Source organism: Oncorhynchus masou, chromosome 23 (assembly GCF_036934945.1).
Source record: "Oncorhynchus masou masou isolate Uvic2021 chromosome 23, UVic_Omas_1.1, whole genome shotgun sequence".
In the NCBI taxonomy this organism is placed as follows: Eukaryota; Metazoa; Chordata; class Actinopteri; order Salmoniformes; family Salmonidae; genus Oncorhynchus; species Oncorhynchus masou.
The window spans coordinates 43,569,090-43,596,265 of NC_088234.1; the positions used below are offsets into that span (position 1 = coordinate 43,569,090).

At 44.3% G+C, this 27,176-nt stretch overlaps 1 protein-coding gene across 5 annotated transcripts in view; it reads right to left on the bottom strand.

Annotated features, from left to right (window-relative positions):
* LOC135510874 (inositol polyphosphate-5-phosphatase A-like) overlaps positions 1-27,176 on the bottom strand; it is a 265,620-nt gene that overhangs the window by 83,457 nt on the left and 154,987 nt on the right. For all 5 annotated transcript variants that reach the window (XM_064932177.1, XM_064932175.1, XM_064932173.1 and 2 more), the window contains 2 exons: positions 15,723-15,775; positions 14,715-14,834 (listed from right to left, as the gene is read on the bottom strand). In XM_064932177.1, coding sequence (XP_064788249.1) covers positions 14,715-14,834; positions 15,723-15,775 — 173 coding nt within the window. The remainder of the gene's footprint in view (positions 1-14,714; positions 14,835-15,722; positions 15,776-27,176) is intronic.

The window sequence follows — 27,176 nt, forward strand, 5'->3', positions numbered from 1 at the left end:
TTCTACATTTAAACTCGGACAAATCAGAGATGCTTGTTCTAGGTCCCAAGAAACAAAGAGATCTTCTGTTGAATCTGACAATTCATCTTAATGGTTGTACAGTTGTCTCAAATAAAACTGTGAAGGACCTTGGCGTTACTCTGGACCCTGATCTCTCTTTTGACGAACATATCAAGACTGTTTCAAGGACATCTTTTTTCCATCTATGTAACATTGCAAAAATCAGAGACCTTCTGTCCAAAAATTATGCAGAAAAATGAATCCATGCTTTTGTTACTTCTAGGTTAGACTACATTCCAGCTACCCGGATAAAGCAATAAATAAACTTCCGTTAGTGCTAAATACGGCTGCTAGAATCCTGACTAGAACCAAAAGATTTGACCATATTTATCCAGTGCTAGCCTCCCTACACTGGCTTCCTGTTAAGGCAAGGGCTGATTTCAAGGTTTTACTGCTAACCTACAAAGCATTACATGGGCTTGCTTCTACCTATCTCTGATTTGGTCCTGCCGTACATACCTACACGTATGCTACTGTCACAAGACGCAGGCCTCCAATCTCTTCAGTGGGTCATATGTAGTCTGGCCCAGGAGTGTGAAGGTGAACGTAAAGGCTCTGGAGCAACAAACCGCCCTTGCTGTCTCTGCCTGGCTGGTTCCCCTCTTTCCACTGGGATTCTCTGCCTCTAACCCTATTACAGGGGCTAAGTCACTGGCTTACTGGTGCTCTTTCATGCAGTCCCTAGGAGAGGTGCATCATTTGAGTGGGTTGAGTCACTGATGTGATCTTCCTGTCTGGATTGGCGCCCCCCTTGGGTTGTGCCATGGCGGAGAACATTGTGGGCTATACTCGGCCTTGTCTCAGGATGGTAAGTTGGTGGTTGAAGATATCCCTCTAGTGGTGCGGGGGATGTGCTTTGGCAAAGTGGGTGTGGTTATATCCTTCCTGTTTGGCCCTGTTCGGGGGTATCATCGGATGGGGCCACAGTGCCTCCTAACCCCTCCTGTCTCAGCCTCCAGTATTTATGCTGCAGTATTTTATCTGTCAGGGGACTAGGGTCAGTTTGTTACATCTGGAGTACTTCTCCTGTCTTATCCGGTGTCCTGTGTGAATTTAAGTATGCTCTCTCTAATTCTCTCTTTCTTTCTCTCTCTCGGAGGGCCATGCCTCAGGACTACCTGGCATGACTCCTTGCTGTCCCCAGTCCACCTGGCCGTGCTGCTACTCCAGTTTCAACTGTTCTGCCTTATTATTATTGGACCATGCTGATCATTTATGAACATTTGAACATCTTGGCCATGTTCTGTTATAATCTCCACCCGGCACAGCCAGAAGAGGACTGGCCACCCCACATAGCCTGGTTCCTCTCTAGGTTTCTTCCTAGATTTTGGCCTTTCTAGGGAGTTTTTCCCAGGCACCGTGCTTCTACACCTGCATTGCTTGCTGTTTGCGGTTTTAGGCTGGGTTTCTGTACAGCACTGAGATATCAGCTGATGTACGAAGGGCTATATAAATACATTTGATTTGATTTAATGCAGGGAAACTTAAATCTGTTTCACCTCATTTCTAACAGGATGTTAAATGTGCAACGAGAGGGAAAAAAACTATACACCACCTTTTTTCCACACACAGAGAAGCATACAACGCTCTCCCTCGCCCTCCATTTGGCAAATTTTACCATAATTCTATCCTCCTGATTCCTGCTTACAAGCAAAAACTAAAGTAGGAAGCACCAGTGACTCGGTCAATAAAAAAAGTGGTCAGATGAAGCAGATGCTAAACTACAGGATTGTTTTGCTAGCACAGACTGGAATACGTTCCTGGGATTCTTCCGATGGCAGTCACTGGCATCGATGACATTGTTCCCACAGTGACTGTACGTACATACCCCAACCAGAAGCCATGGACGGCAGACAACATCCACACTGAGATAAAGGGTAGAGCTGCCACTTTCAAGGAGCCCGGAAGCTTATAAGATATCTCGCTATGCCCTCCGACGAACCATCAAACAGTCAAAGCACCAATACAGGACGAAGATTGAATCATACTACACCGGCTCCGATGCGGCAGGGCTTGCAAACTATTACAGACTACAAAGGGAAGCACAGCCGCGAGCTGCCCAGTGACACAAACCTACCAAATGAGCTAAATTAATAAATTACCAGTGACTCAACCCACAGCTGCACCATCGAGAGCACCCTGACTGGGCCTCCGACCGCAAGAGGCACTACACAGGGTAGTGCGAATGGCCCAGTACATCACTGGGGCCAAGCTTCCTGCCATCCAGGACCTCTATACCAGGCGGTGTCAGAGGAAGGCCCTAAAAATGGTCTAAGACTCCATCCACCCAAGTCATAGACTGTTCTCTCTGCTTCCGCACGGCAAATGGTACCGGAGCGCCAATTCTAGGTCCAAGAGGCTTCTAAACAACTTCTACCCCCAAGCCATAAGACTCCTGAACATCTAGTCAAATGGCTACCCAGACTATTTGCAGTGCCTCCCAACCCCACCACCTCTTTACACCCCTGCTACTCTCTCTTGTCATCTATGCATAGTCACTTTAATAACTCTACCTACATGTACATACTACCTCAACTAACCGGTGCCCACACACATTGACTCTGTATCGGTACCCCCCTGTATATAGTCTTGCTATTGTTATTTTACTGCTGCTCTTTAATTACTTGTTATTTTTATATCTTATTCTTATCAGTATTTTTTTGAAACTGTATTGTTGGTTTGGGGCTTGTAAGTAAGCATTTCACTGTAAGGTGAACCTGCTGTATTCAGTGCATGTGACTTATACAATTGTAATTTGATTTAATAGCTGCTCAAGCATCAAAGGACAGTAAGCAAAAGGAGTAAATTAAGAAAGTTTAATAGACGGACTAAGTTAGCAAATAAACACTCACTATTAGGTAAAGTTTTTCTGCATGGAACTAAAGTTGTAAAAAAAAATTATGCAGGCCTATTCAAAAGGGTTTGACTTATTTCATTTTCATGACGGTCCACATCCATAACCGTCAGTTGCATGGTTATTCAATTCCCGTCACGGCCCGAGTTATTGTAAAGACAGTACAGTATGAAGATATCTAGAAAAATCCCGATCACGCTTGTAGGCAATGTTGGCTAGCTGTGCTCATGCATAGAAACATGTCATCGGGCACGTGCAGTCCATCAAAGGCAATCAACATAAAGTCGTTTTTGAGGACAAATACATTTAATCTACTGCTACTGACTGCCTTTTCGGACCGGTTAGACATCTGAAGTTGTGGAAGACCAATAAACATGAACTGCCAGATCCCGACAGTTTTTCCTTTCAAAGTGACTTCGAGATTCTTGTTTGTAATGAAGAACGCTATATAAAAGACATTTATTATGATTATAAAAAACAAATCTCACTAATTCCAAAAAGCTTATGGAGCACGTGTACATGGGAGAGAGAAAGAGAGGGCGAGAAAGAGAGGGCGAGAGAGGAGAATGCGCATGAAGAGAGGATGGGACGGGGGGGGATAAAATGGAGAAGAAAATCAGTGTGGCGAGAGAGAGGAGAAAGGAAAGAGAGAGAAAGCAGATAGAGACGACTAAGACATTGCCTCTCTCCCCAGTGTGTTTCCCCAGTGCCCAGTGCTGTGCTGAGCCAGCCCACAGCTTCATCCCTCTAATAGCCATGTCTAATGCCAGAGCCTTGGACGTTTTGTCTGCAGAGCTAAGGTATCAGCGGCAGGTCAGAAGGTAACACTGTTTACACGATAGTTTCCTAAAGCACTTGTGGTGACCCGCTGGTGTGAAAGTTGACTTTTGCTTGGCCTTTGTGGCGGCCCGAAGAATCGACACATTAGCCACAGCGGACTGGGCGTGAATGGGGCTGTGGTGGGGGGTCCCGGGGCCCCCTGCAGGACCCTCAGCGGGGGCCCCATTAGCCGCATCATCACAGTTCATTCAAGCAAACTGTAAGAGTGTCAGCGACATTCCCACACAAAGACGCACTTCTTTACACAGTCTATAAACATGCTTCCCCCCAGCCAATTCATCGCCCGGTGACACCCCTGATAAAGGCTCTTCACAGGGACCGTTCTCACTGAGGGAGGGGGGGGGGGCTATCAGTCAGGCCTTCGTAGGGCCACACAAAGACAGGGTCAGCCGCTAATTTATAACATGGTCCTTAACTCTGCTCCCAGGCCCCCTACCGCAGCTGCACAAAGCACCTGGAGCACATTCCTCTCTCTCTCTCACACACACACGGTTTAGTTATTCTCTCTTACATGGTAATATAACTCTACACACACCCCAAAAAATATTCTTGAGAGTGATCGACAGACAGTTCATCTGAGTTGTAATAGACAGGCTGTTAGGATTACACTCTTCAACTGGGGGTCGATGTCAATACGAGATTGACAAGATGACTTACCATGACTTGGCAAGTCAAATTCAACTCAACAAAACTCAACGGTACAATGCAAAAGCCAAATGCAGAGTCATCCATTGTAAGCGTGATTCTGAGAATTTGGGAGAATGTTAACATTGTGAAGAATGTGCTTTTTGACGTCTGGCTCAATGGGACAGGGGAGGACCCATGATGTGACCTGTGACTCCCAGGGGCGGTCGCTCCCTACAAGCCCCCATGAACCACTTCACCCACCCTACCCAACTCTCCCAGTTGAGTCAGGCCAGAAGGGCGGTGTTGGTAGGGTGTCGCGGTCACACAGAGGTTAAAGGATAAGCCAACCCAACAACGTCAAACCCCAAGAATTTCTAATAGGGACACCAAAAAACCCAGGAAGGAAGGTTGTGGACCACTGGATCTGGTGGAGTTCAGCAGACTGGTATGGGTGGAGATACAAGCCTGTTCAATCTCTCCTCAGCAGTGGTTCACACCTGCCAGATGCACTATGGGAGCCACTCAGTCCAAAAATCTTACAGCCTGTGAACCAATAATAGCACCTTGTTTCTGCCGATCTCTATTCTGCAGGAACATAACTAGGTAAATGGCTGTAGCCAATACACAGTACTTAATTGTTGAAGGTACTTTAATTCCCATCGCTGCAGAGCTAATAGTAGCTACTTGCTTATGAACTAGTCCTATACTGGGAGAGAGAGGTATCAGTGGAGACTGACTGGGGATTAACCCCTGCTGCCCCAGGCCTCCCAGGGTGAGGAGGCAGTTCACAGAGTCACACACTGACACCCCTCTCACCCCAGCCCACCCTAGTACCTCCCATGAAGGGCTATATATGGGCCCTAGCAGATCCACTAGCCCCTAAACACAACCCAAAGGCGAGCACATGCTCCCCTCTCAGTCTCTACTGAATGACATGAAGCAGCATCCTCAGTATTCTCTGTGCCACACAAACATACAGGTCACAGCAGGTGCTTGCATGCACAGCCAATTAAGTCATAAGCATAAACGCTGAGTCAATCAGGTGCTCTAAAAAGTAAATAAACACAAATTAATTCACCACACCTCCACTTAAACACTCATTCATACATTTTGTCTGACATGCACGCGCACACACACACACACACACACACACACACACACACACACACACACACACCCCTGTCTAATAAATTAATCCGGCTTTTATGGAGGATCTCCCTGCAATTATTCAGTCCTCCTTCCAGCTGAACATGTCTATTGCCTGGAAACAGGCTCTTCTTTCGCTCCTCTTTCAGCCCGTTGTTCTGGGAAAAGCCTAAAGGGAAACATTTAGATTGGAGGGCTCTTTGAGATGCTCTGACAGTTGACTGATGACCGTCCATAAAATGACAATGAATTGCTGTATGGTGGCCAGTTCGGCCCACTGCTTCCCCCTGGGAAACTAATTGCCCTGAATTGTTAACGGCAACATTATTTTTCTGCCAATCATTGCTTTTCAATGGCCTGAAAATGAGCATGAAACAAGCCTTTTCAGCAAACAAAACAGTTCAATGTCTCCAATGTTGATCAAATTAACTTCAGCTGTGTGACAATGGACTATATTTGTGTGAAAATAATGGCAGGGAACAAAGGGGGTCTTCATGCCAGGATTTCACAGTTGTAATGTAAAAGTGTTCTCTCCTGAACTGGGACAGACAGTCTGAAAGGGGAAGAATAAAAAAGGAACACAACACGATTTTGGGGGGAAAGAAAAAAATGGTGTTGATTTTATCTCATGGCTACCATTTCACATGGCTCTTGGCAGGCTGCTTCCCATCCTCTTGGCCAGGGCCCTGACTTCTGAATTAGCACATCATCTCAGTGTCCTCGTTACATCACGAGTCCTTGGCGGAACAAGTAGGCATTTTACAACACACAGAATCTAAAGCATGAATCTCACTGCCAATAGACTGCTGATAGGTACTTATCACAGTGGGAGGTTGTTCCTTCTCTTGCTAGAAAGAAAGCGGAACCTGCTGCGTGCCTACCTAGTAGCGACGAACCTCACGTTTATACTTGTAAAATCAGAACGCTCTTCACTGTTGACGTTGAGACGGGTGTTTTGTGGATACTATTAATGAAGCTGCCAGTTGAGGATTTTGAGGCGTCTGTTCCTCAAACTATACACTCTAATGTACTTGTCCTCTTGCTCAGTTGTGCACCGGGGCCTCCCACTCCTCTTTCTATTCTGGTTAGGGCCAGTTTGCGCTGTTTTGTGAAGGGAGTAGTACACAGCGTTGTACGATATCTTCAGTTTCTTAGCAATTTCTCGCATGGAATAGCCTTCATTTCTCAGAACAAGAATAGACTGACGAGTTTAGAAGAAAGTAATTTGTTTCTGTCCATTTTGAGCCTGTAACCGAACCCACAAATGCTGATGCTCCAGATACTCAACTAGTCTAAAGAAGGCACATTTTATTTTATTTATTTCAGCTGTGCTAACATAATTGCAAAAGGGTTTTCTAATGATCAATTAGCCTTTTAAAATGTTGAACATGGATAAGCTAACAGAACGTGCCATTGGAACACAGGAGGGATGGCTGCTGATAATGGGCCTCTGTACGAATACGTAGATATTCCATTAAAAATCAGTTGTTTCCAGCTACAATAGTAATTTACAACATGAAAAATGTCTACACTGAATTTCTGATCAATTTGATATTTTAATGGACAAAACATGTGCTTTTCTTTCAAAAACGAGTGACCAAAAACTTTTGAACGGTAGTGTGTGTATATATAAACTCTACAAAAAAAGAAAGATCCTCTCACTGTTTACTGCACTTATTTTCAGCAAACTTAACATATGTAAATATTTGTGTGTAAATATTTGTATGTACATAACAAGACTCAACAACTGAACAGGTTCCACAGACATGTGACTAACAGATATTGAATAATGTGTCCCTGAACAAATGGGTGGTCAAAATCAAAATTAACAGTCAGTATCTGGTGTGGCCACCAGCTGCATTAAGTACTACAGTGCATCTCCTCCTCATGGACTACACCAGATTGGCCAGTTCTTGATGTGAGATGTTACCCCACTCTTCCACAAAGGCACCTGGAAGTTTCCAGACATTTCTGGCGGGAATGGCCCTCACCCTCTGATCCAACAGGTCCCAGACGTGCTCAATGGGATTGAGATCCGGGCTCTTCGCTGGCCAAGGCAGAACACTGACATTCCGGTCTTGCATGACATCACACACAGAACAAGAAGTATGGCTGGTGGCATTGTCATGCTGATGGATCATGTCAGAATGAGCCTGCAGGAAGGGTACCACATGAGGGAGGAGGATGTCTTCTCTGTAACACACAGCATCGAGATAGCCTGCAATGACAACAAGCTCAGTCCGATGATGCTGTGACACACTGCCCCAGTCCATGACGGACCCCCCACCTCCAAATCGATCCCGCTCCAGAGTGCAGGCCTCGGTGTAACGCTCATTCCTTAGACGATAAACGCAAATCCGACCATCACCCCTGATGAGACAAAACCGCGACTTATCAGTGAAGAGCACTTTTTGCCAGTCCTGTATGGTCCAGCGAAGGTAGGTTTGTGCCCATATGCGATGTTGTTGCTGGCTTCTTTTTTTGCTGAGTTTATATATTTTTACACACACACACACACTCTCTCTCTCTCTCTCTAAAATTGATTAAATCATTTTCCTCTCATCAATCTACACACAATACCCCATAATGAACAAGCAAAGACAGGTTTTAAAACATTTCTACAAATAATGAAAACATGTTTTAATCACATTTATTTCAGACCCTTTACTCAGTACTTTTTTGAAGCACCTTTGGCAGCGATTACAGCATTGAGTCTTCTTGGGTATGACGCTACCAGCTTGTAACACCTGTATTTGGGCAGTTTACCCCATTCTTTTCTGAAGATCCTCTCAAGCTCTGTCAGGTTGGATGGGGAGCATTGCTGCACAGCTATTTTCAGGTCTCTCCAGAGATGTTTGATCAGGTTCTAATCCGGGCTCTGGCTGGTCCACTCAAGGACATTCAGAGACTTGTCCCAAAGCCACTCCTGTGCTGTCATGGCTGTGTGCTTAGAGTTGTTACCCTGTTGGAAGGTGAACCGTCACCCCAATTTGAGGTCCTTTGGAGGGCTTTGGAACAGGTTTTCATCAAGGATCTCTGTCCTTTTCTCCATTCATCTTTCCCTCGATCATGACTAGTCTCCAGTTCCTACCGCTGAAAACATCCCCACAGCATGATGCTGCCACCACGTTTCACCGTAGGGATGGTGTCAGGTTTCCTCTAGGCGTGACGATTAGCATTAAGGCCAACAAGTTCAATCTTGGTTTCATCAGATCAGAGAATCTCGTTTCTTATAGTCATAGTCCTTTAGGTGCCTTTTGGCAAACTCCAAGCGGTCTGTCATGTGCCTTTTACTGAGGAGTGGCTTCTGTCTGGCCACTGTACCATAAAGGCCTGATTGGTGGAGTGCTATAGAGACAGGACAACCTTCCAGAAGGAAAAACATCTCCACAGAGGAACTCTCCAGCTCTGTCAGAGTGACCATTGGGTTCTAGTCACCTTCCTGACCAAGGCCCTTCTCCCCCAATTGCACTAACCGGGCGGCCAGCTCTAGAAAGAGTCTTGGTGGTTCCAAACTTCTTGCATTTTAGAATGTGTTCTTGGGCAACTTTAATGCTGCAGAAGTTTTCTGGTAACGTTCCCCAGATGCCCCTCGACACAATCTTTTAACCTCATGGCGTTGTTTTTGCTTTGACACGCACTGTCAACTGTGGGACCTTTTACAGGTGTGTACCTTTCCAAATCATGTCCAAACAACTGAATTTACCACAGGTGGACCCCAATCAAGTTGTAGAAACATCAAGGATGATCAATGGAAAGAGGATGTACCTGAGCTAAATTTTGAATCTCATAGCAAAGGTATGTAAATATGTAAATAAGGTATTTTGCTTTATTCTTTTTATACAGTTGCTAAATTGTAAAAAAAAACTGTTTATGCTTTGTCATTGTGGGGTATTGTGTTTAGATTGAGGAGGAACATTTCTTATTTAATCTACGAAACAAAATGTGGGAAAGGTTAAAGGTAAAGGTGTCTGAACACTTTCCAAACGCAGTGTATAAAGTATATTAAAACATCTAATGGTTAAAATAGTGTAAAAGGAAGTGAGCTGGTTCTACTCATTTTGGCAAATTTCTGGTGTTTTGTGGAATAAATGAGTGTGTCGAGCATAACATGTCAGCCCTCTTACACAGATAGACAGGCTAGAAGTGGTTTAACCTTTTTTTTGTGAAGCTTGCATTCAATTGCCACACCCTGTTGCATACAAAAAGCTTCCATTCTCCCTGTCACCAGGGGATTCATGGCCAATTTAAGATTATAAATCGTCAAACGTTAGGTTACTTTGTCACTTAATAGACAGTCTATTTTGTTTTACCTCTTAAGATTGGAAAACTTAAATTTATGAAGTTGAACATGTGCTCTTTATGACAGAATGTACACATTTTGTGAAATCAAAAGGTTTTTTGGACCAAGTTACACTTCTCAAAAGGCACCGAAATGATGGAATGACCCATATATCAATACTTCCTTATAGGAAAAAGGGGCTGTAAGGGTCTCATGAGGAATCATTGTTACAATGCCTTTTCCACATTTTGTTGTTACAGCCAGAATATAAAAATTATTAAATTTGGATTGTTTTGTCAATGGCCTACACACATAACACAACCTAATGTGAAAGTGGAATTATGTTTAATTTCAAATTTATATTTACCAAAAAAAAAATGAAAAGCAGAAATGTCTGGAGTTAATAAGTATCTACACCTTTGTTATAAGTTCAGGAGTTCAGGAGCAAAATGTGCTTAACCATTCACAAAATAAGTTGCAATAATAGTGCTTAACATGATTTTTGAATGACTGCATCATCTCTGTACCCCACACATAGTTATTGTATCTGTCCCTCAGACGAGTAGTGAATTTCAAACAGATTCAACCACAAAGGCCAGTGAGTTATTCCAATGCTTCACTTAGAATCAAAACTACAATGCAGTTCAAGAAATAGAGTTAAGATAATAATTACTACATAAACTACTGTGATTTTTTTTTAATGTAGCTTACAACAATAACGAGGCTATATACAGGAGATACAGGTACCGAGTCAATGAGCAGAGGTACAGGTTAGTAGAGGTAATTTATATTTTTTTATCTATTGTGTAAAGTGACAATGCATAGATAATGGGCGTCAATGGTGGGCGTCAATGTACAGTTGAAGTCGGAAGTTTACATACACCTTAGCCAAATACATTCAAACTCAGTTTTTCACAATTCCTGACAATTAATGCTAGTAAAAATTCCATGTCTTAAGGCAGTTAGGATCACCACTTATTTTAAGAACGTGAAATGCCAGAATAATAGTAGAGAGTATTATTTATTTCAGCATTTATTTATTTATTCACATTCCCAGTGGGTCTGAAGTTTACATGCACTCATTTAGTATTTGGTAGCATTGCCTTTAAATTGTTTAACTTTGGTCAAATTTTTCAGGTAGCCTTTCACAAGCTTCCCACAATAAGTTGGGTGAATTCTGGCCCATTCCTCCTGACAGAGCTGGTGTAACTGAGTCAACTTAATGTTGGAGTTGTGCTTAGCCACACAGGCGTGGGGGAACAGGAATTACAGGAGGGGATGAAGCACGCATCCCTGAGGGACCCCAGTGTTGAGGATCAGCGTAGCAGATGTGTTGTTGCCTACCCTTACCACCTGGGGGCGACCTATCAGGAAGTCTAATCTCCAGTTGCAGAGGGATGTGTCTAGTCCCAGGGTCCTTAGCTTAGTGATGAGCTTTGTGGGCACTACGGTGTTGAATGCTGAGCTGTAGTCAATGAACAGCATTCTCATATAGGTGTTCCTTTCATCCAGGTGGGAAATGGCAGTGTGGAGTGCGATTGAGATTGTGTCATCTGTGAATCTGTTTTCGTGGTATGCGAATTGGAGTGGGTCTAGGGTTTCCAAAATGATGGTGTTGATGTGAGCCATGATTAGCCTTTCAAAGCACTTCGTGGCTACCAACGTGAGTGCTATGGGGTGGTAATCATTTAGGCATGTCACCTTCACTTTCTTGGGCACAGGGACTATGGTGATATGTTTGAAACTGGTAGGTATTACAGACTCAGTCATGGAGAGGTTGAAGACACTTGTCAGTTGGTCCACACATGCTTTGAGTACACAACTCAGTAATCCGTCTGGCCCCGCGGCTATGTGAATGTTGACATAAGATATTATCTTTTTTAATGTCCCGTTGGTAGGAAAGTCTTAATTGTAGATCGTCCAGTTTGTTTTCCATGATTGCACGTTGGCCAATAATACGGAGGGAAGAGATGGTTTACCGACTCATCAGCCAAATCTTACAAGGCACCCCGCCCTCCTCCTTTTTCTCAGTCATTTCTTCACGCTGATGACAGGGATTTGGGACTTGTCTTGACATAGCAGTATACCCTTCTTGTCGAACTCATTAAAGAACAATTATTCGTCCAGTTCGAGGTGAGTAATCGCTGGTAGCAGCAACATTCTGTACATATTGAGATACAAACAATGCGAAAAAACAAACAAAATAGCAATCGGTTAGGTACCCATAAAACAGCTGCAATCCCCTCCGGGGTCATTATTCAAAGAGAACCTATTGGTAGATGGGTAACAATTAAAAAAGCAGACATTAAATATCCCTTTGAGCATGGTGAAGTTGTTAATTACACTTTGGGTGTATTGATTCACCATCCAGTCACTACAAAGATACAGGTGTCCTTCCTAACTCAGTTGCCGGAGAGGAAGGAAACTGTTCAGGGACTGCACCATGAGGCCAATGGTGAAGTTTAATGGCTGATGAAACTGAGGATGGATCAACAATATTGTAGTTACTCCATAATACAGACCTGTTTGCAACAAGTCACTAAAGTAATACCTCAAAAAATGTGGCAAAGTAATTCACTTCTTGTCCTGAATACTAAGTGTTATTAGATTTGCCCCAAGAATACAACACATTACTGAGTACCACTCTCCATATTTTCAAGCATCGTGGTGGCTACATCATGTTTTGGCTATCCTTGTAATCATTAAGAACTGGGGAGGTTTTCAGGATAAAAAAGAAATGTAATGGAGCTAAGCACAGGCAAAATTCTAGAGGAAACCTGGTCCAGTCTGCTTTCCACCAGACTCTGGGAGATGAATTCTCCTTTCAGCAGGACAATAACCTAAAACACAAGGCCAAATCAACACTGGATTTGCTTACCAAGAAGACAATGAATGTTCCTGGGTGGCAAAGTTCCAGTTTTGACTTAAATCTACTTGAAAATCTATGGCAAGACCTCCAAATGGCTGTCTAGCAATACGCATATGAATAAACAGAGTAAATAACGTTTGGTGCCATTTGATGCTCATATTTCAGTCTTCAAAGGGGATGGTGTTGAGGAATAAAAACAAGCATGGAGGGTTTACATTTCAAACAGGCTCTCATGAAGTTGCTGGCCCCACATCAGCCGGAGACCAGAGGAGTGCCTTTTTGATGTGACTCAATGGAGAGGTTTGGCTGGCTAAATGCTGTTTCTTCTTATCATTGTTCCCTGGAGGCCTTGAAGGGCTTTGGAGATAAACACTGTTTAGCAGTTAAAAGGGCCACAGAGGAAAGGGCTTATCAGATGTGTTTTCAATGGGCCGTAAGCTGCAATATTAGCCTGGGCCCGAGATAAGGGAAGGGGCTAAGGTTGGGCCCAGCCATGGAGCTTGCTCCTTAGGCTAGATCACTGACCAGGCTCCTGCACCAGCAGCCCCTCTAGATCTCAGCTGGTGTTGTCCACTCCCCCTCCCCACAATGAGAGATTAGAGCTCAGAGAGAGGGAGGGAGGGAATGAGAGGGGCCTTGGCTATAGATATTCACCCTTTCCCTTCTCTCTTTCTGGGCTAGGAGTCAGAGTTAGGACAATGGCCAAAAAGATGGTTCCCAACCGGCCTCTGAATGGGAACACTGTTGGTGGTAGCACTTCATTCAAAGCCGGGCCTGGGCACATTGTCTTCCCCGATCGGCAGAGGAGAATGGAGTTCACTGGTGGCTGCCAAAAGGTTAGCAGCCCCTGTGAAAGGAGCAGCACATTATTCACTGCCCCTAACAGAGCCCAGGGCCTTTTGTATGCCTCCCCCCGCCCCAGCCAGCTTCTTTCACTCTCTCTGGCAGTCCGGATCTGCGCCCGAGTGTTTCCCCAAAGTGAGTGGTTGAGGCGCGATGCCCCCCCCCCTCCTTCACCCCCTGCATGAGATGCCAGCCTAGCCCGGAACATAGGCCTACACCTCCCACCCATCCCACAACCCATCCCCCTAGGTTACCCCTCCCACCTCCCGGAAAAAATACCCTGCCATTGTCACCTTTTAATGATATGTCCCAGGAATTACCAGCAAAGGATACCTTCTGAGCACAAGGGGATTTAAAAGAGGGGAGCGTGGAAACTGCCACTCACCAGCCCAGCGCTATTCAACCTCCAGCAGAAAATGTGACATTTAGCCGTATTTACGAGACGACTTTAAAAAAAATCAGCTTCAAGAGCATGACCAAAGCTGAGAAAATACGGACAAAACCCTCAACGTAAGCAACAAGAAAGGTCCTTTTGAAACTTCATTACACCGATAAATCCAGGGAAATTATGGCTTCATAAAAATTGCAAAAGCTGTCATATTCCTCAAGCACCCCCACTTCCCTGTCCATTAAACGCAGAGCATTCTTTCATCAAATGAAAGAATCAAGGAGAGGGTAAATATGAGCTTTGAAATGCATAAAACACAGCTCGTAATTCACGAGGTGTCAAAACCCTTCATAATATATGCCGGCCATATGTATGCAGTGATTCAAAGTGGAAGGAGGTGAAAGACGCTGTGCATTCAGATTTGATTTCATTGGTGGGGGTCACATAATGCAGGGCTGCTACATAGCTTCTACTCAGTGTTAGCATGACCAGGTAGTGAGCAGGGGCTGCTTTAACACACTCCATCATCCGGCTCCACCGTAAATGGAGATCACATAAATCACATTAGCATGTTAGCTGGAACGGCTCCCCTGTTTGCTTAGTGGGGTCTTGGGTGAAGGATTCTCTGCCCGGCAGAGAGGCGAGTGTGTTGCTCAGGGTCGAGTGGAAAAGAAGAACGGAGAGGATGGTGAGAGGAGAGATGGTGAGATTGTTAAAGTAGAGAGGAAGAGGGTGCTGAGAGGGTGGTTGGAGATAATGGTGAGATGAGCGATGAGCGAATGGGTGAGAGGAGAGTGCCAGTCACCTGTCTAAAACAAAGCCAAGGGCCTTCTGTCTCATCCCGGAGTAGACAGAGGGGCTCTTCTCCCGGGCCAGTATGTTGGAGGCATCGTGGAACAGGTGGATGTTGACCAGGTCAAAGGCACTGTGGGGGAGACCGAAAAACCAGGATATTTGAGTTTGAGACATCTGAATCACATGATTGACTCCGTGGCCTGTGGACCAGTGCTATACATTTGTTTCTGTGAATGGAGCAGTTAGTTTAATTTGCCTGGTTGCCCTACAGGCTGAGTGACATGTCCACTTTACTCTTAGTGGTGCTAATGCTGCTAAGCATGTCTCATTGATCCACTATTGACTATATATCGATCTCTGTAAATGAGAGTGGATGTCTCACCTCAAGACGCTTCTCCTGCTGACAAACTTCTAAATATATAGGTAAAATGTCCCTCTCATCCATGTCCCTCGCTCCCATCCCTGTCAATCTCCCTCTCGCTCTCTCATCCCTGTCCCTCTCTCGGTCTTTCCCTTCAGGTCCCTGTCTCGCGTCATGCCTGTCTCTATTAGAGTGTTACCGTTTCAGCCCTTTTTGTTCTCATGTCATCCTTCTATTCGATTACAACCCCCTCCCTCCTCCATCCCTCCCTCTCAAAACGTTTGTATTCATCTCACACAGGTTCAATTGCATGTAATGTTTTCTGTCATCTGTCATATGCAACTGCTTGGCTAACGAGATTACGTCTAATCTAATCCCGGGATGGGGAGAGAAGTAAAGCCTCTCTCTCTCTCTTGGGAAGACTGACTCTACCTTGCCTCTCTATGAAGACTGGACCGGGACCTGCAAAGCCCCCTGGGATATAGCCTATGGATAGTGGGGTAAAGCCAAAGTGACAGGTACTGCGGGTGATACTGCTAGACTTCATGGGTAGTCACAGCTGGATGTGACCCTAAAATGCACCTCAATGAAAAGCTGAGAAATTCTGTTTGATCGTATGTGTAGTTTGAGGTGTAATGAGATGTCTTAGAAACTCACCAGTCAGCCAGAGCCCATCTCGTCCTGATGAAGCCTTTTCTGGACCACTTGCACTGTAACAGAGGGAGACATCATGCCGACTGAATGTGAGCATGGATCGCATGGAATTGGACCTTACTGCAGCGCACCCCAAATGGTTTTCAAGTTGATTACTAAAAAAAAAAAAAAAAAAATTTTTTAAATGGCCTTTTTGCAGATTGTCATGTCTCATTTTCGATTAACTGAAATTGATACTTTTTTCAAAGTATCTCTTTTTTTTAAACAAGCAATGCAGAGCTGGCTACAATTTCAATTTCGTCCCCTGAAAAAAATAGAACAAATGCTTTGGCTGAACTCAAATGTGCTGATAAAATACCTGTATTTATGGGAAAGTTGTTTGAAAAGGGTATTTTGTTTTTAAATTATATTGAAAATGTAGAGTTGCCTTTCATGGAGTTGTATGGGAATTGCATGGGAAGGTCTGCTCAATCTAAGATTACAACCAATTGATTACAGCGGGAGGAGGTAGGGAACTGTCTGTCTGCCCAATATCAAAGATCAAAACTGGCGGAGGAATAAAAATAGCATAAATAGGAAAGTATACCAGTTTCATTTGAGGACCATGATGTTGACAGCTGTACCATACAGATTACAAAACAGTCAGGAAGAGATTTTTGATGCACCGATTCCATGTTACAGGGTTAAATTGATATATAAAACGACGCAAGATTCAAGACTTTGTGCTTTTCAGCTAAAATTATTATATAGAATTCTTGCCACCAAGAAAATGTTGAATATTTGGGGCATAAAATCATCGAAGCTCTGCATATTTTGCTGTGAGAATACAGAATCAAGACCATTTATTTTGGTATTGCCCTCAGGTAGACTGTTTCTGGTCTCAGATTCAGGAATGTCTGAAAATGCATAACAATTATCTAAAATTGACCGTATACATAGTATTGTTGGGAGATCTGGAGAGACCGGGTCAGTCAATAACTAATACTCTTAGAAAAAGTATTTATCATCAACTTTCCCATCTGTAGATTCCATTCCATGAGATAGATTGAAATCGAATGTTAAACTTAAACATCAGCATAGCTCAAATCAAAGTTTATTTGTCACGTGCGCCAAATACAACAGGTGTTCACCTTACAGTGAAATGCTTACTTAAAAGCTCTAACCAAGTGAAAAAAAGGTATTAGGTGAAAAATAGGTAGGTAAAGAAATAAAACAACAGTAAAAAGATAGGCTATATACAGTAGCGAGGCTATAAAAACAGCGATGCTACATACAGACACCGGTTAGGCTGATTGAGTAGTATGTACAGTGGGGCAAAAAAGTACTTAGTCAGCCACCAATTGTGCAAGTTCTCCCACTTAAAAAGATGAGAGAGGCCTGTAATTTTCATAGGTACACTTCAACTATGACAAACAAATGAGAAGAAAAAAATCCAGAAAATCACATTGTAGGATTTGTAATGAATTTATTTGCAAATTATGGTGGAAAATAAGTATTTGGTCAATAACAGAAGTTTATCTCAATAGAGGTCAAACGTTTTCTGGAAGTCTTCACAAGGATTTCACACACTGTTGCTGGTATTTTTGCCCATTCCTCCATGCAGATCTCCTCTAGAGCAGTGATGTTTTGGGGCTGTTGCTGGGCAATACGGACTTTCAACTCCCTCCAAAGATTTTCTATGGGGTTGAGATCTGGAGACTGGCTAGGCCACTCCAGGACCTTGAAATGCTTCTTACGAAGCCACTCCTTCGTTGCCTGGGCGGTGTGATTGGGATCATTGTCATGCTGAAAGACCCAGCCACGTTTCATCTTCAATGCCCTTGCTGATGGAAGGAGATTTTCACTCAAAATCTCACGATACATGGCCCCATTCATTCTTTCCTTCACACGGATCAGTCGTTCTGGTCCCTTTGCAGAAAAACAGCCCCAAAGCATGATGTTTCCACCCCCATGCTTCACAGTAGGTATGGTGTACTTTGGATGCAACTCAGCATTCTTTGTCCTCCAAACACGACAAGTTGAGTTTTTACCAAAAAGTTCTATTTTGGTTTCATCTGACCATATGACATTCTCATCTTCTTCTGGATCATCCAAATACTCTCTAGCAAACTTCAGACGGGCCTGGACATGTACTGGCTTAAGCAGGGGGACACGTCTGGCACTGCAGGATTTGAGTCCCTGGCGGCGTAGTGTGTTACTGATGGTAGGCGTTTGTTACTTTGGTCCCAGCTCTCTGCAGGTCATTCACTAGGTCCCCCCGTGTGGTTCTGGGATTTTCGCTCACCGTTCTTGTGATCATTTTGACCCCACAGGGTGGGATCTTGAGTGGAGCCCCAGATCGAGGGAGATTATCAGTGGTCTTGTATGTCTTCCATTTCCTAATAATTGCTCCCACAGTTGATTTCTTCAAACCAAGCTGCTTAACTATTGCAGATTCAGTCTTCCCAGCCTTGTGCAGTTCTACAATTTTGTTTCTAGTGTCCTTTGACAGCTCTTTGGTCTTGGCCATAGTGGAGTTTGGAGTGTGACTGTTTGAGGTTGTGGACAGGTGTCTTTTATACTGATAACAAGTTCAAACAGGTGCCAGTAATACAGGTAACGAGTGGAGGACAGAGGAGCCTCTTAAAGAAGAAGTTACAGGTCTGTGAGAGCCAGAAATCTTGCTTGTTTGTAGGTGACCAAATACTTATTTTCCACCATAATTTGCAAATAAATTCATTAAAAATCCTACAATGTGATTTTCTGGATTTTTTTCCCTCATTTTGTCTGTCATAGTTGAAGTGTACCTATGATGAAAATTACAGGCCTCTCATCTTTTTAAGTGGGAGAACTTGCACAATTGGTGTCTGACTATATACTTTTTTTGCCCCACTGTACATGTAGATATGGTTAAAGTGACTATGCATATATGATCAACAGAGAGTAGCAGTAGCTACTTTGCATTGTGGGACAGCTATTGTCTGGGTAGCTATTTGAATACCTGCTCATGAATGGAGGTAAAAACTGTTGAGAAGCCTTTTTGTCTTAGACTTGGCACTCCAGTACCGCTTGCCATGCGGTAGTAGAGAGAACAGTCTATGACTGGGGTGGCTGGCGTTTTTGACAATTTTTAGGGCCTTCTTCTGACACACCCTGGTGTTGAGGTCCTGGATGGCAGGCAGCTAAGCCCCAGTGATGTACTGGGCCGTACGCAGTTCTGTAGTGCCTTGCAGTCAGAGGCTGAGCAATTGCCAGACCAGGCAGTGATGCAACCAGTCAGGATGCTCACAATGTTGCAGTTGTAGAGGATCTCAGGACCCATGCCAAACCTTTTTAGTTTCCTGAGGGGGAATAGGCTTGGTGTGATTGGACCATTCTAGTTTGTTGTTGATGTGGACACCAAGGAACTTGAAGCTCTCAACCTGCTCCACTACAGCCCCGTCGATGAGAATGACGGCGTGCTCAGTCCTCCTATTCCTGTAGTCCACAATCATCTCCTTAGTCTTGGTTACGTTGAGGGATAGGTTGTTATTCTGGCACCACCCGGCCAGGTCTCTGACCTCCTTCATATAGGCTGTCTCGTCATCGTCGGTGTTCAGTCCTACCACTGTTGTGTCGTCTGCAAACTTAATGATGGTGTTGGAATCGTGCCTGGCCATGCAGTCGTGAGTGAACAGGGAATACAGGGGGACACTCAACACGCACCCCTGGGGAGTTCCAGTGTTGAGGATCAGCGTGGCAGATGTGTTGCTACCTAACCCTCACCACCTGGGGGTGGCCTGTCAGGAAGTCCAGGATCCAGTTGCAGAGGGAGGTGTTTAGTCCCAGGATCCTTAGCTTAGTGATGAGCTTTGAGGGTACTATGGTGTTGAACGCTGAGCTGTAGTCAATGAAAAGCATTCTCACACACATAAGTGTTCCTTTTGTCCAGGTGGGAAAGGGCAGTGTGGAATGCAATAGAGATTGCATCGTGTGTGGATCTGTTTGGGTGGTATGCAAATTGGAGTGGGTCTAGGGTTTCTGGGATAATGGTGTTTATGTGAGCATTTACCAATGTTCTTGGGCAGTGGGACTATGGTAATCTGCTTGAAATATGTTGGTATTACAGACTCAGTCAGGGACATGTTGAAAATGTCAGTGAAGACACCTGCCAGTTGGTCAGCACATGCCCGGAGCACACGTCCTGGTAATCCGTCTGGCCCTGCAGCCTTGTGTATGTTGACCTGTTTAAAGGTCTTACTCACGTTGGCTACGGAGAGCGTGATCACACAGTCGTCCAGAACAGCTGATGCTCTCATGCATGCCTCAGTGTTGCTTGCCTCGAAGTGAGCATTGAAGTGATTTAACTCGTCTGGTAGGCTCGTGTCACTGGGCAGCTCGTGGCTGTGCTTCCCTTTGTAGTCTGTAATAGTTTGCAAGCCCTGGCAGTTAAGACGAGCATTGGAGCCGGTGTAGTATGATTCAATCTTAGCCCTGTATTGACACTTTGCCTGTTTGATGGTGATTTTTGATGTCCTTGATGATTTTTGCATTGTTTTCTGTTTTCCTTGGTCTTTATCCTATTTTGTTCATTTTGTTGGTTGTTGGTGCATTGGGGACGGGGCTCGGGGGGCACAGGGGTCCTGGGGGCTGTGAGGGGGGTCTGGGATGGTTGAGGGACAGCTCGGGGGGATCATGGAGGGCTGGTGGCTGATAGGTTGCTGGTTCGGGTGCCCGTTTTTTTGACCTTGTGGGAGATCTGTCGACGTGCCCTTGAGCAGGGCGTTGACCCTGTTTGCTTCTGTGAGTCACTCTGGATGGGAATCTGTTTGATGACTAATGTAATGTAGTTGTTGAGCGGCTTCAATGCTGGTATATTGTATGTTTTATATATTCAATTAATTTAAAAACACAATCTCAAATGGCATACACAGTCATCCCATTCATACGAGTACTATAACAATGCAAAGACAACCCTCTAAGAGTTTGTTTTGTTTCAGTATGATCCATTTCCCCTGTATTTACATTTGTCCAACCTGAGCCCAATGATATTGCATGACAACGGGAAAAAACAGTATCACCTCCAAAATGGTCTGAGGCCTGACCAATAGCCACCTGGTCAACCTCCTATAGCCTCACCCCATTAGTGCTACTGAGTGAATTACCCAGTCAGGAGTCCCAGCTCTCACACAGCACATGATTTACCATGAAGCTCATTATTAAATGAGAGACAGATTGATGCCGCAACCGTCCTAATTTTGAATGCATAAATAAATAAATAACCCAGGAGCTATCGAAGCGTCCTAATGGGGAGTTAACCATGGCGATGAATAAACTAATTATGGCTCAGGTCACATAATTACAAATTGACTAATTTTATTTAAAAACTTAGATGCAAATGTGTAGGCCTGAAAGCAATTTGATTGCGTCTCACATCCTTCAATCTGCATTAGTACAAGATGAACTGTATCAAATTGAATTACATTAGCATACTTGAATTAATCTATACCGCCTGGCAGAATGTATGGGCCCAATTATACCACACTGTCCGACATTATGACTTTGAGTGTGTGAGTGTGTGCGTATGTGAGTGAGTGAGATTGTGAGTGAGATCGAGAGAGAATGAGTGAGTGAGTGAGATCATGAGTGAGATCGTGAGTGAGTGAGTGAGACCGAGAGAGAGAGAGGAGTGAGTGAGACCGAGAGAGAGAGAGAGAGAGAGAGGAGTGAGTGAGTGAGACCGAGGAGAGAGGAGAGCGAGAGTGTGTGAGAGAGAGAGAGAGTGAGCCTGAGAGGAATGTGCTCCGGGTCAGTTGCGGTAGACGGACTGGTTTAAGATAAACCCAAAATGTTTTTCATGAACATAATGCACTCAATAAATATTTTGTGATCATTTAAAAAGACAAATAATAGAACGAATACCTTATATGATGTAGTCATTATAAATGAATCAGAAAGTACTTCAACAAATTCAACAAAACACAGATGTTTCAAAGAAATTCATTCAATAACCACATTTACATTTAGGTGATAAGTAGAAATTTGTTGGCATCATATCTCATTTCATCTTCATTTTACCGGACTTCCTGAGAGAGATTTATATATGTACTGTATATATATATATATTATATATATGACGTGATATACAGTATGTAACAACATTGTAAGAACATGAATAAAGAGAGAAGGGAAATGAAGAAGAGGATGAAGAGGATGACGGGGAGGGGAGTGAGGAGGAGAGAAGAGGGTGCTGTCCAAACCTGCTCTCTTAACGCAGCGCAAAATATATGTCATCTAAATTTAATTTAAAGAGTCATTAACTACACATCACAACACAAAAATCCATCACGTCCCTGACGTGCAACCTCAGGTTGCCCCATTTCCTCCTCCTATGACTGATTGACCCTTGTCTTATCGTTTGGTTAATGTGACACGCACACATTCCCTTCCATTCATCAACACACAGAGCTGTCATTCACAAGGGGACTGGGGAATTCAGACTGGGAGTGACAACCAACTGTCATGCACCCAATCAAATGCGAGAGTGAAATGTCGACCTCACCTTAATGCCTACAGAATGTGTTACAGGGTCAGGTGGGAAAAAACCCTGGCCTGAGAGATAAAAATGTACATTTCCTATAGCTCTAGGCCAGGATTTCCAAAACTCTGCTCTAGGTAGGACAGCTGAAAAGCTGCCACTCAGGCTGGTACCACAGCATCATCAGTGAGTGAGACAGACAGAGACAACATCTACACTTCATCTGGCAGAGCAGCGTAGGCCCAGGTGATATGTCCAGCCCCCCCCCCATGTCTGTGAGGGCTCAGGTCTGGCCTGGCCAGTGAGGGGTCACCGTGGGGGCGGGTGGTGGAGTGAGGCAGTAAAAGGTTGTGAGGCTGAGGGTGACACAGTCTGACCTTCCGTGGCCAGTGATGGGTGCCCAGGCTGGGACAGTGATGAACGGCTATACAGAGTGGGTCAGCCATGACAGCCAGGCTCCCAGCCAATACAGATAGGGGACTGAGAGGGGAGTAGTGGGGAGTGAGCTATGGGGCTGTAAAATGGATTCGCTATTCGATGAAGAGACACCATAAACTCCCCAGTTGTGTCCATCGGAGGTTCTCACTTCCACTATCAAATGTCACGCGTGTCAGGGTGGTACAGGATTGCGGAACACCAATCCCACTCCCCGGTCCCCCACCACAACACACTCCGTTTTTTGTTGTTGTTGACCTTTCTTATATCTCGGCTGACAGACCATCCCCCTATAAATAACAGTGTGCGGTGGGGCAGACCCATAAGGGAGTACAGGACAGGGTTACACAAGTCCCCGTAACAGATATGCACTGTGAGAAATAAGTAACACACACAAACCCTGACTGATTTGGCCTTATGCAGAACCCCCCCCCCCCACATGTATCTTTATTCCATCATCCCCATCAAATAAGAGAGGGGGGGTCTGCCTGGGGTGTGCTTCGTAGGAACTAGACCAGACTGAGTGTGTGTGGGATGGGAGGGAAAGTGCTGCTGATTAAAATGTCCAAAATCCAGTGTTGTGTAGAGGTTTAAGGGAAGGACAAGCCCTTTATAGAGACAGTGGGGACTGGGGGGGGGGGGGGGGCATACGATACAGTACATAAAGGGCTGGGGAATGGGGCAGGTAGCCTATAGGACAGATCTAGCTGGACGGTCTCTGGACCATGGGTAGAGACCAATACCACTTTCCCATTTAAAGGGATGTTGACTTGCATTGAAAACTGGACATGTATGGCAGCCGCATAATCATGATATCAGAGTTTACAGCAGAGGGTACTTAAAGGATGTGAGTGTAGTCCACAACCAATGCTTTTATGAGCAGACGTGTGGTAGCAACCAAGAAGTACAAACTTGTATGGACAATGATCTATGGCCAGGTTTGTTTGTTTTTCCACTTCCGTGCACAATCATAGGAAAGGGGAGATTGACGTCTCGGTCGTACACTTTATTTATATAAGCCAAGGAGAAATCCTTACGATGCAATGTTTTTTGGAAGCATTGTATTACTGCACCAACAAATATATTGATAAATACTCGGGCGGGTCGAAAGGATTGACGGAACAACAAGAAATGACAGGTCACCAAATCCATCACGTTGACCTTTCAAAAGAAATGTGCCCGCTATTTTGACCAGTTCCTTCTTATTCAGCTTTTCAATTAATGTCCCTCCCTCCTTTCTCCTCCACTTCAAGCCATAACTCACAGTCTGTGGAAGTATGAAAGCAGTGTGTTTTGCATACATGGAGGGAGGGGTTGTCATTTCAGCAGACTCAACCCAGGGGACTTGGGGTCACAGTAGGATCCTGTTCACCCCCATTGTGGACATGAGAGGTCTACATGAGACAGCAAGGGTGTGTGTGACAGCGGTATGAGTAGGGGTCAAAACAAACACACAACATTAAAATACAGTTGAAGTCGGAAGTTGACATGCACCTGCGCCAAATACATTTAAACTCAGTTTTTCACAATTCCTGACGTTGAATCCCAGTAAAAAAATCCCTGACTTAGGTCAGTTAGGATCACCACTTTATTTTAAGAATGTGAAATGTCAGAATAATAGTGGAGAGAATGATTTATTTCAGCTTTTATTTCTTTCATCATATTCCCAGTGGGGTCAGAAGTTTACATACACTCAATTATTATTTGGTAGCAAACATAACAATGGTCATTATGGGCAAATAGTTATAATTTTGTTTCATCTGACCAGAGGACATTTCTCCAAAAAGTACAATCTTTGTCCCAATGTGCAGTTGCAAACCTTAGTCTGGCTTTTTTATGGCGGTTTTGGAGCACTGGCTTCTTCTTTGCTGAGCGGCCTTTCAGGTCATGTTGATATAAAACTTGTTTTACTGTGGATATACTTACTTTTGTACCTGTTTCCTCCAGCATCTTCACAAGGTCCTTTGCTGTTGTTCTGCGATTGATTTGAACTTTTCGCACCAGAGTACATTCATCTCTAGGAGACAGAACGCCTCTCCATCCTGAGCGGTATGACGACTGCGTGGTCCCATAGTGTTTATACTTGCGTACTATTGTTTGTACAGATGAACGTGGTACCTTCAGGCATTTGGAAATTTCTCCTAAGGAAGAACCAGAACTTGTGGAGGTCTACAATTCTTTTCTGAGGTCTTGGCTGATTTATTTTGATTTTCCCATGATGTCAAGCAAAGAGGCACTGAGTTTGAAGGTAGGCCTTGAAATACATCCACAGGTACACCTCCAATTGACTCAAATTATGTCAATTAGCCTATCAGAAGCTTCTAAAGCCATGACATCATTTTCTGGAACTTTCCAAGCTGTTTAAAGGCACAATCAAGTTAGTTTTAAGTAAACTTCTGACCCACTGGAATTGTGAAATAATCAACAATTGTTGGAAAAATGACTTGTGTCATGCACAAAGCAAATGTCCTAACAAACTTGCCAAAACTATAGTTTGTTAACAAGAAATTTGTGGAGTGGTTGAAAAACGAGTTTTAATGACTCCAACCTGAGTGTATGCAAACTTCCGACTTCAACTGTACACTAGCATACACCCACACACACAACCAACCAACCCAAGGGCACTCAAATTTAAGAGATGCCAGGAAATGTAATTTTGTCTCTGTTACATTGCTAGTCTTTAACCAGCGCTGTCACTCAAACAGGAGCCGTACAGAACAACCCCTCCCACCATGATGTCATCAGGCCCTCTCCGAGTGACAGTTAATTAACGGTGGACTGTAAAGCTAACGTGCAAGCGGAGAAAGAGAGGTGTCAGTCTCCGACAAGCTGGCTAAACTGTCCGCTGCCACATTCTCCAGCTTCACCTCTCTATACGGGGTATCAAAACATTAGAAAATGACAGAAAATGATACCTTTACACAGTAGATTCTAATGGAAGATAACTTGTATTAACCCATGCTCTCTGCAGCTCACATGGTCTTGGCGAGGTCTCTGCTAGTATATCATGTCTTAGGATGACTATCCAGTTTCCACAACACTCTTGAGACCCAGGTACCCTGTAGAACCCAGTTGGACCCCCCCCCCCCCCATTGCGGTCCGTGGTGGTCCGTCTTGTCCCAGATCCGCTGTTAATAGAATTCCTTAAGGCTGCAGACGAATGGCAAATCCAGGCGGTTTCATCTACTAAAAGACAGCATAAATCACCATGGAGGAAGCGGGGACAAGGCAGGGGTTATCGCGCGCCTGACTTCCTCATGAGAGCTCTGCATTAAAGCATTAGTGAAATTAATTCATCTTTCATAAGAGGTTTGAGCAGTATCTGTGATCTATGATAACCAATTTCTCACTACGGAGCTGGGCGGGGGGGGAAATACTCGGCCCTGATAGACTACACAAATCTGCTATTTTTAAATGTCTAACATTATCTGGAGTGCTGCTCTCGGGAGCATCATCCTGGATTCATAACCCAGCCGGGAAAGAGGCATAAATCAGGGAGCAAACTTTCTCAGGCATCTGCTTGCTTCTTTTCGCACCCAGTTTAGTTTTGCGCTTGTCCTCGTAACGCACCAAACACCCGTTTCCCGTAATAATTTTAAACGACTTCACGCCTCAATCGATGTAATTGGTTTTAGATCATCTTTGAAAATGGCAAACTGGGGAACTCCAAGGTGGGGGGGGGGGCAGAGAGAGACAGGAGAGAGGGGAGACAGGAGAGAGGGGAGACAGGAGAGAGGGGAGACAGGAGAGAGAGGGGAGACAGGAGAGAGGGGAGACAGGAGAGAGGGGAGACAGGAGAGAGAGGGGAGACAGGAGAGAGAGGGGAGACAGGAGAGAGAGGGGAGACAGGAGAGAGGGGGAGAGAAGAGAGAGAGAGAGAGAAAAAAAATGTGTACATGAGAGTGTGTGTGTGAAAGAGATGGAAATTGGGAGACTGCGTCTGTGAAAGGATGTATCCATCTCCTTTGCATATATTTGAGGAGGTGGCCGGCGGAGCGTGGTTGACAGATGAGCGAGGAGTATGGGGCTGACACGCGGGCACTCATGCTCTTTATTACAATATCAGCACAGCGCGATGTTCCCTTATGATGTGGACCCAGCAGAGGAGCCCACAGAACGAACAGACATACAACGCACACAGGCTGCACTACGAAGCCCAGCAAGCCACCGAATTAAAGCTTTTGCAAGAGTGCCATCTCAATCTTCCACTGTTCAACTGATCCTTGTATTCATTTGCTTTTTGAGGAAAGTAAAGAAATAAAGAAAAAAGATGCAGAAACCAAGATAACCTTATGATTTCACTTCATACCGTATCTTTTGTGAAAATGCAAAACAGTAAAGGAAATACTCCATTGATGAAGAGGAAACACTGCCATAAATGTGTATTAGTACCAATAGTTTTGTTTTTCTATGGTTTATTTGGTAAAAACATATGCCTACTTTTGAAAATATTAAAAATGTATTATGCAACATAAACCATTTCGATTTAAAAAAAATGTCAAAAACAAAGTGCCGCAAAAGTTTTG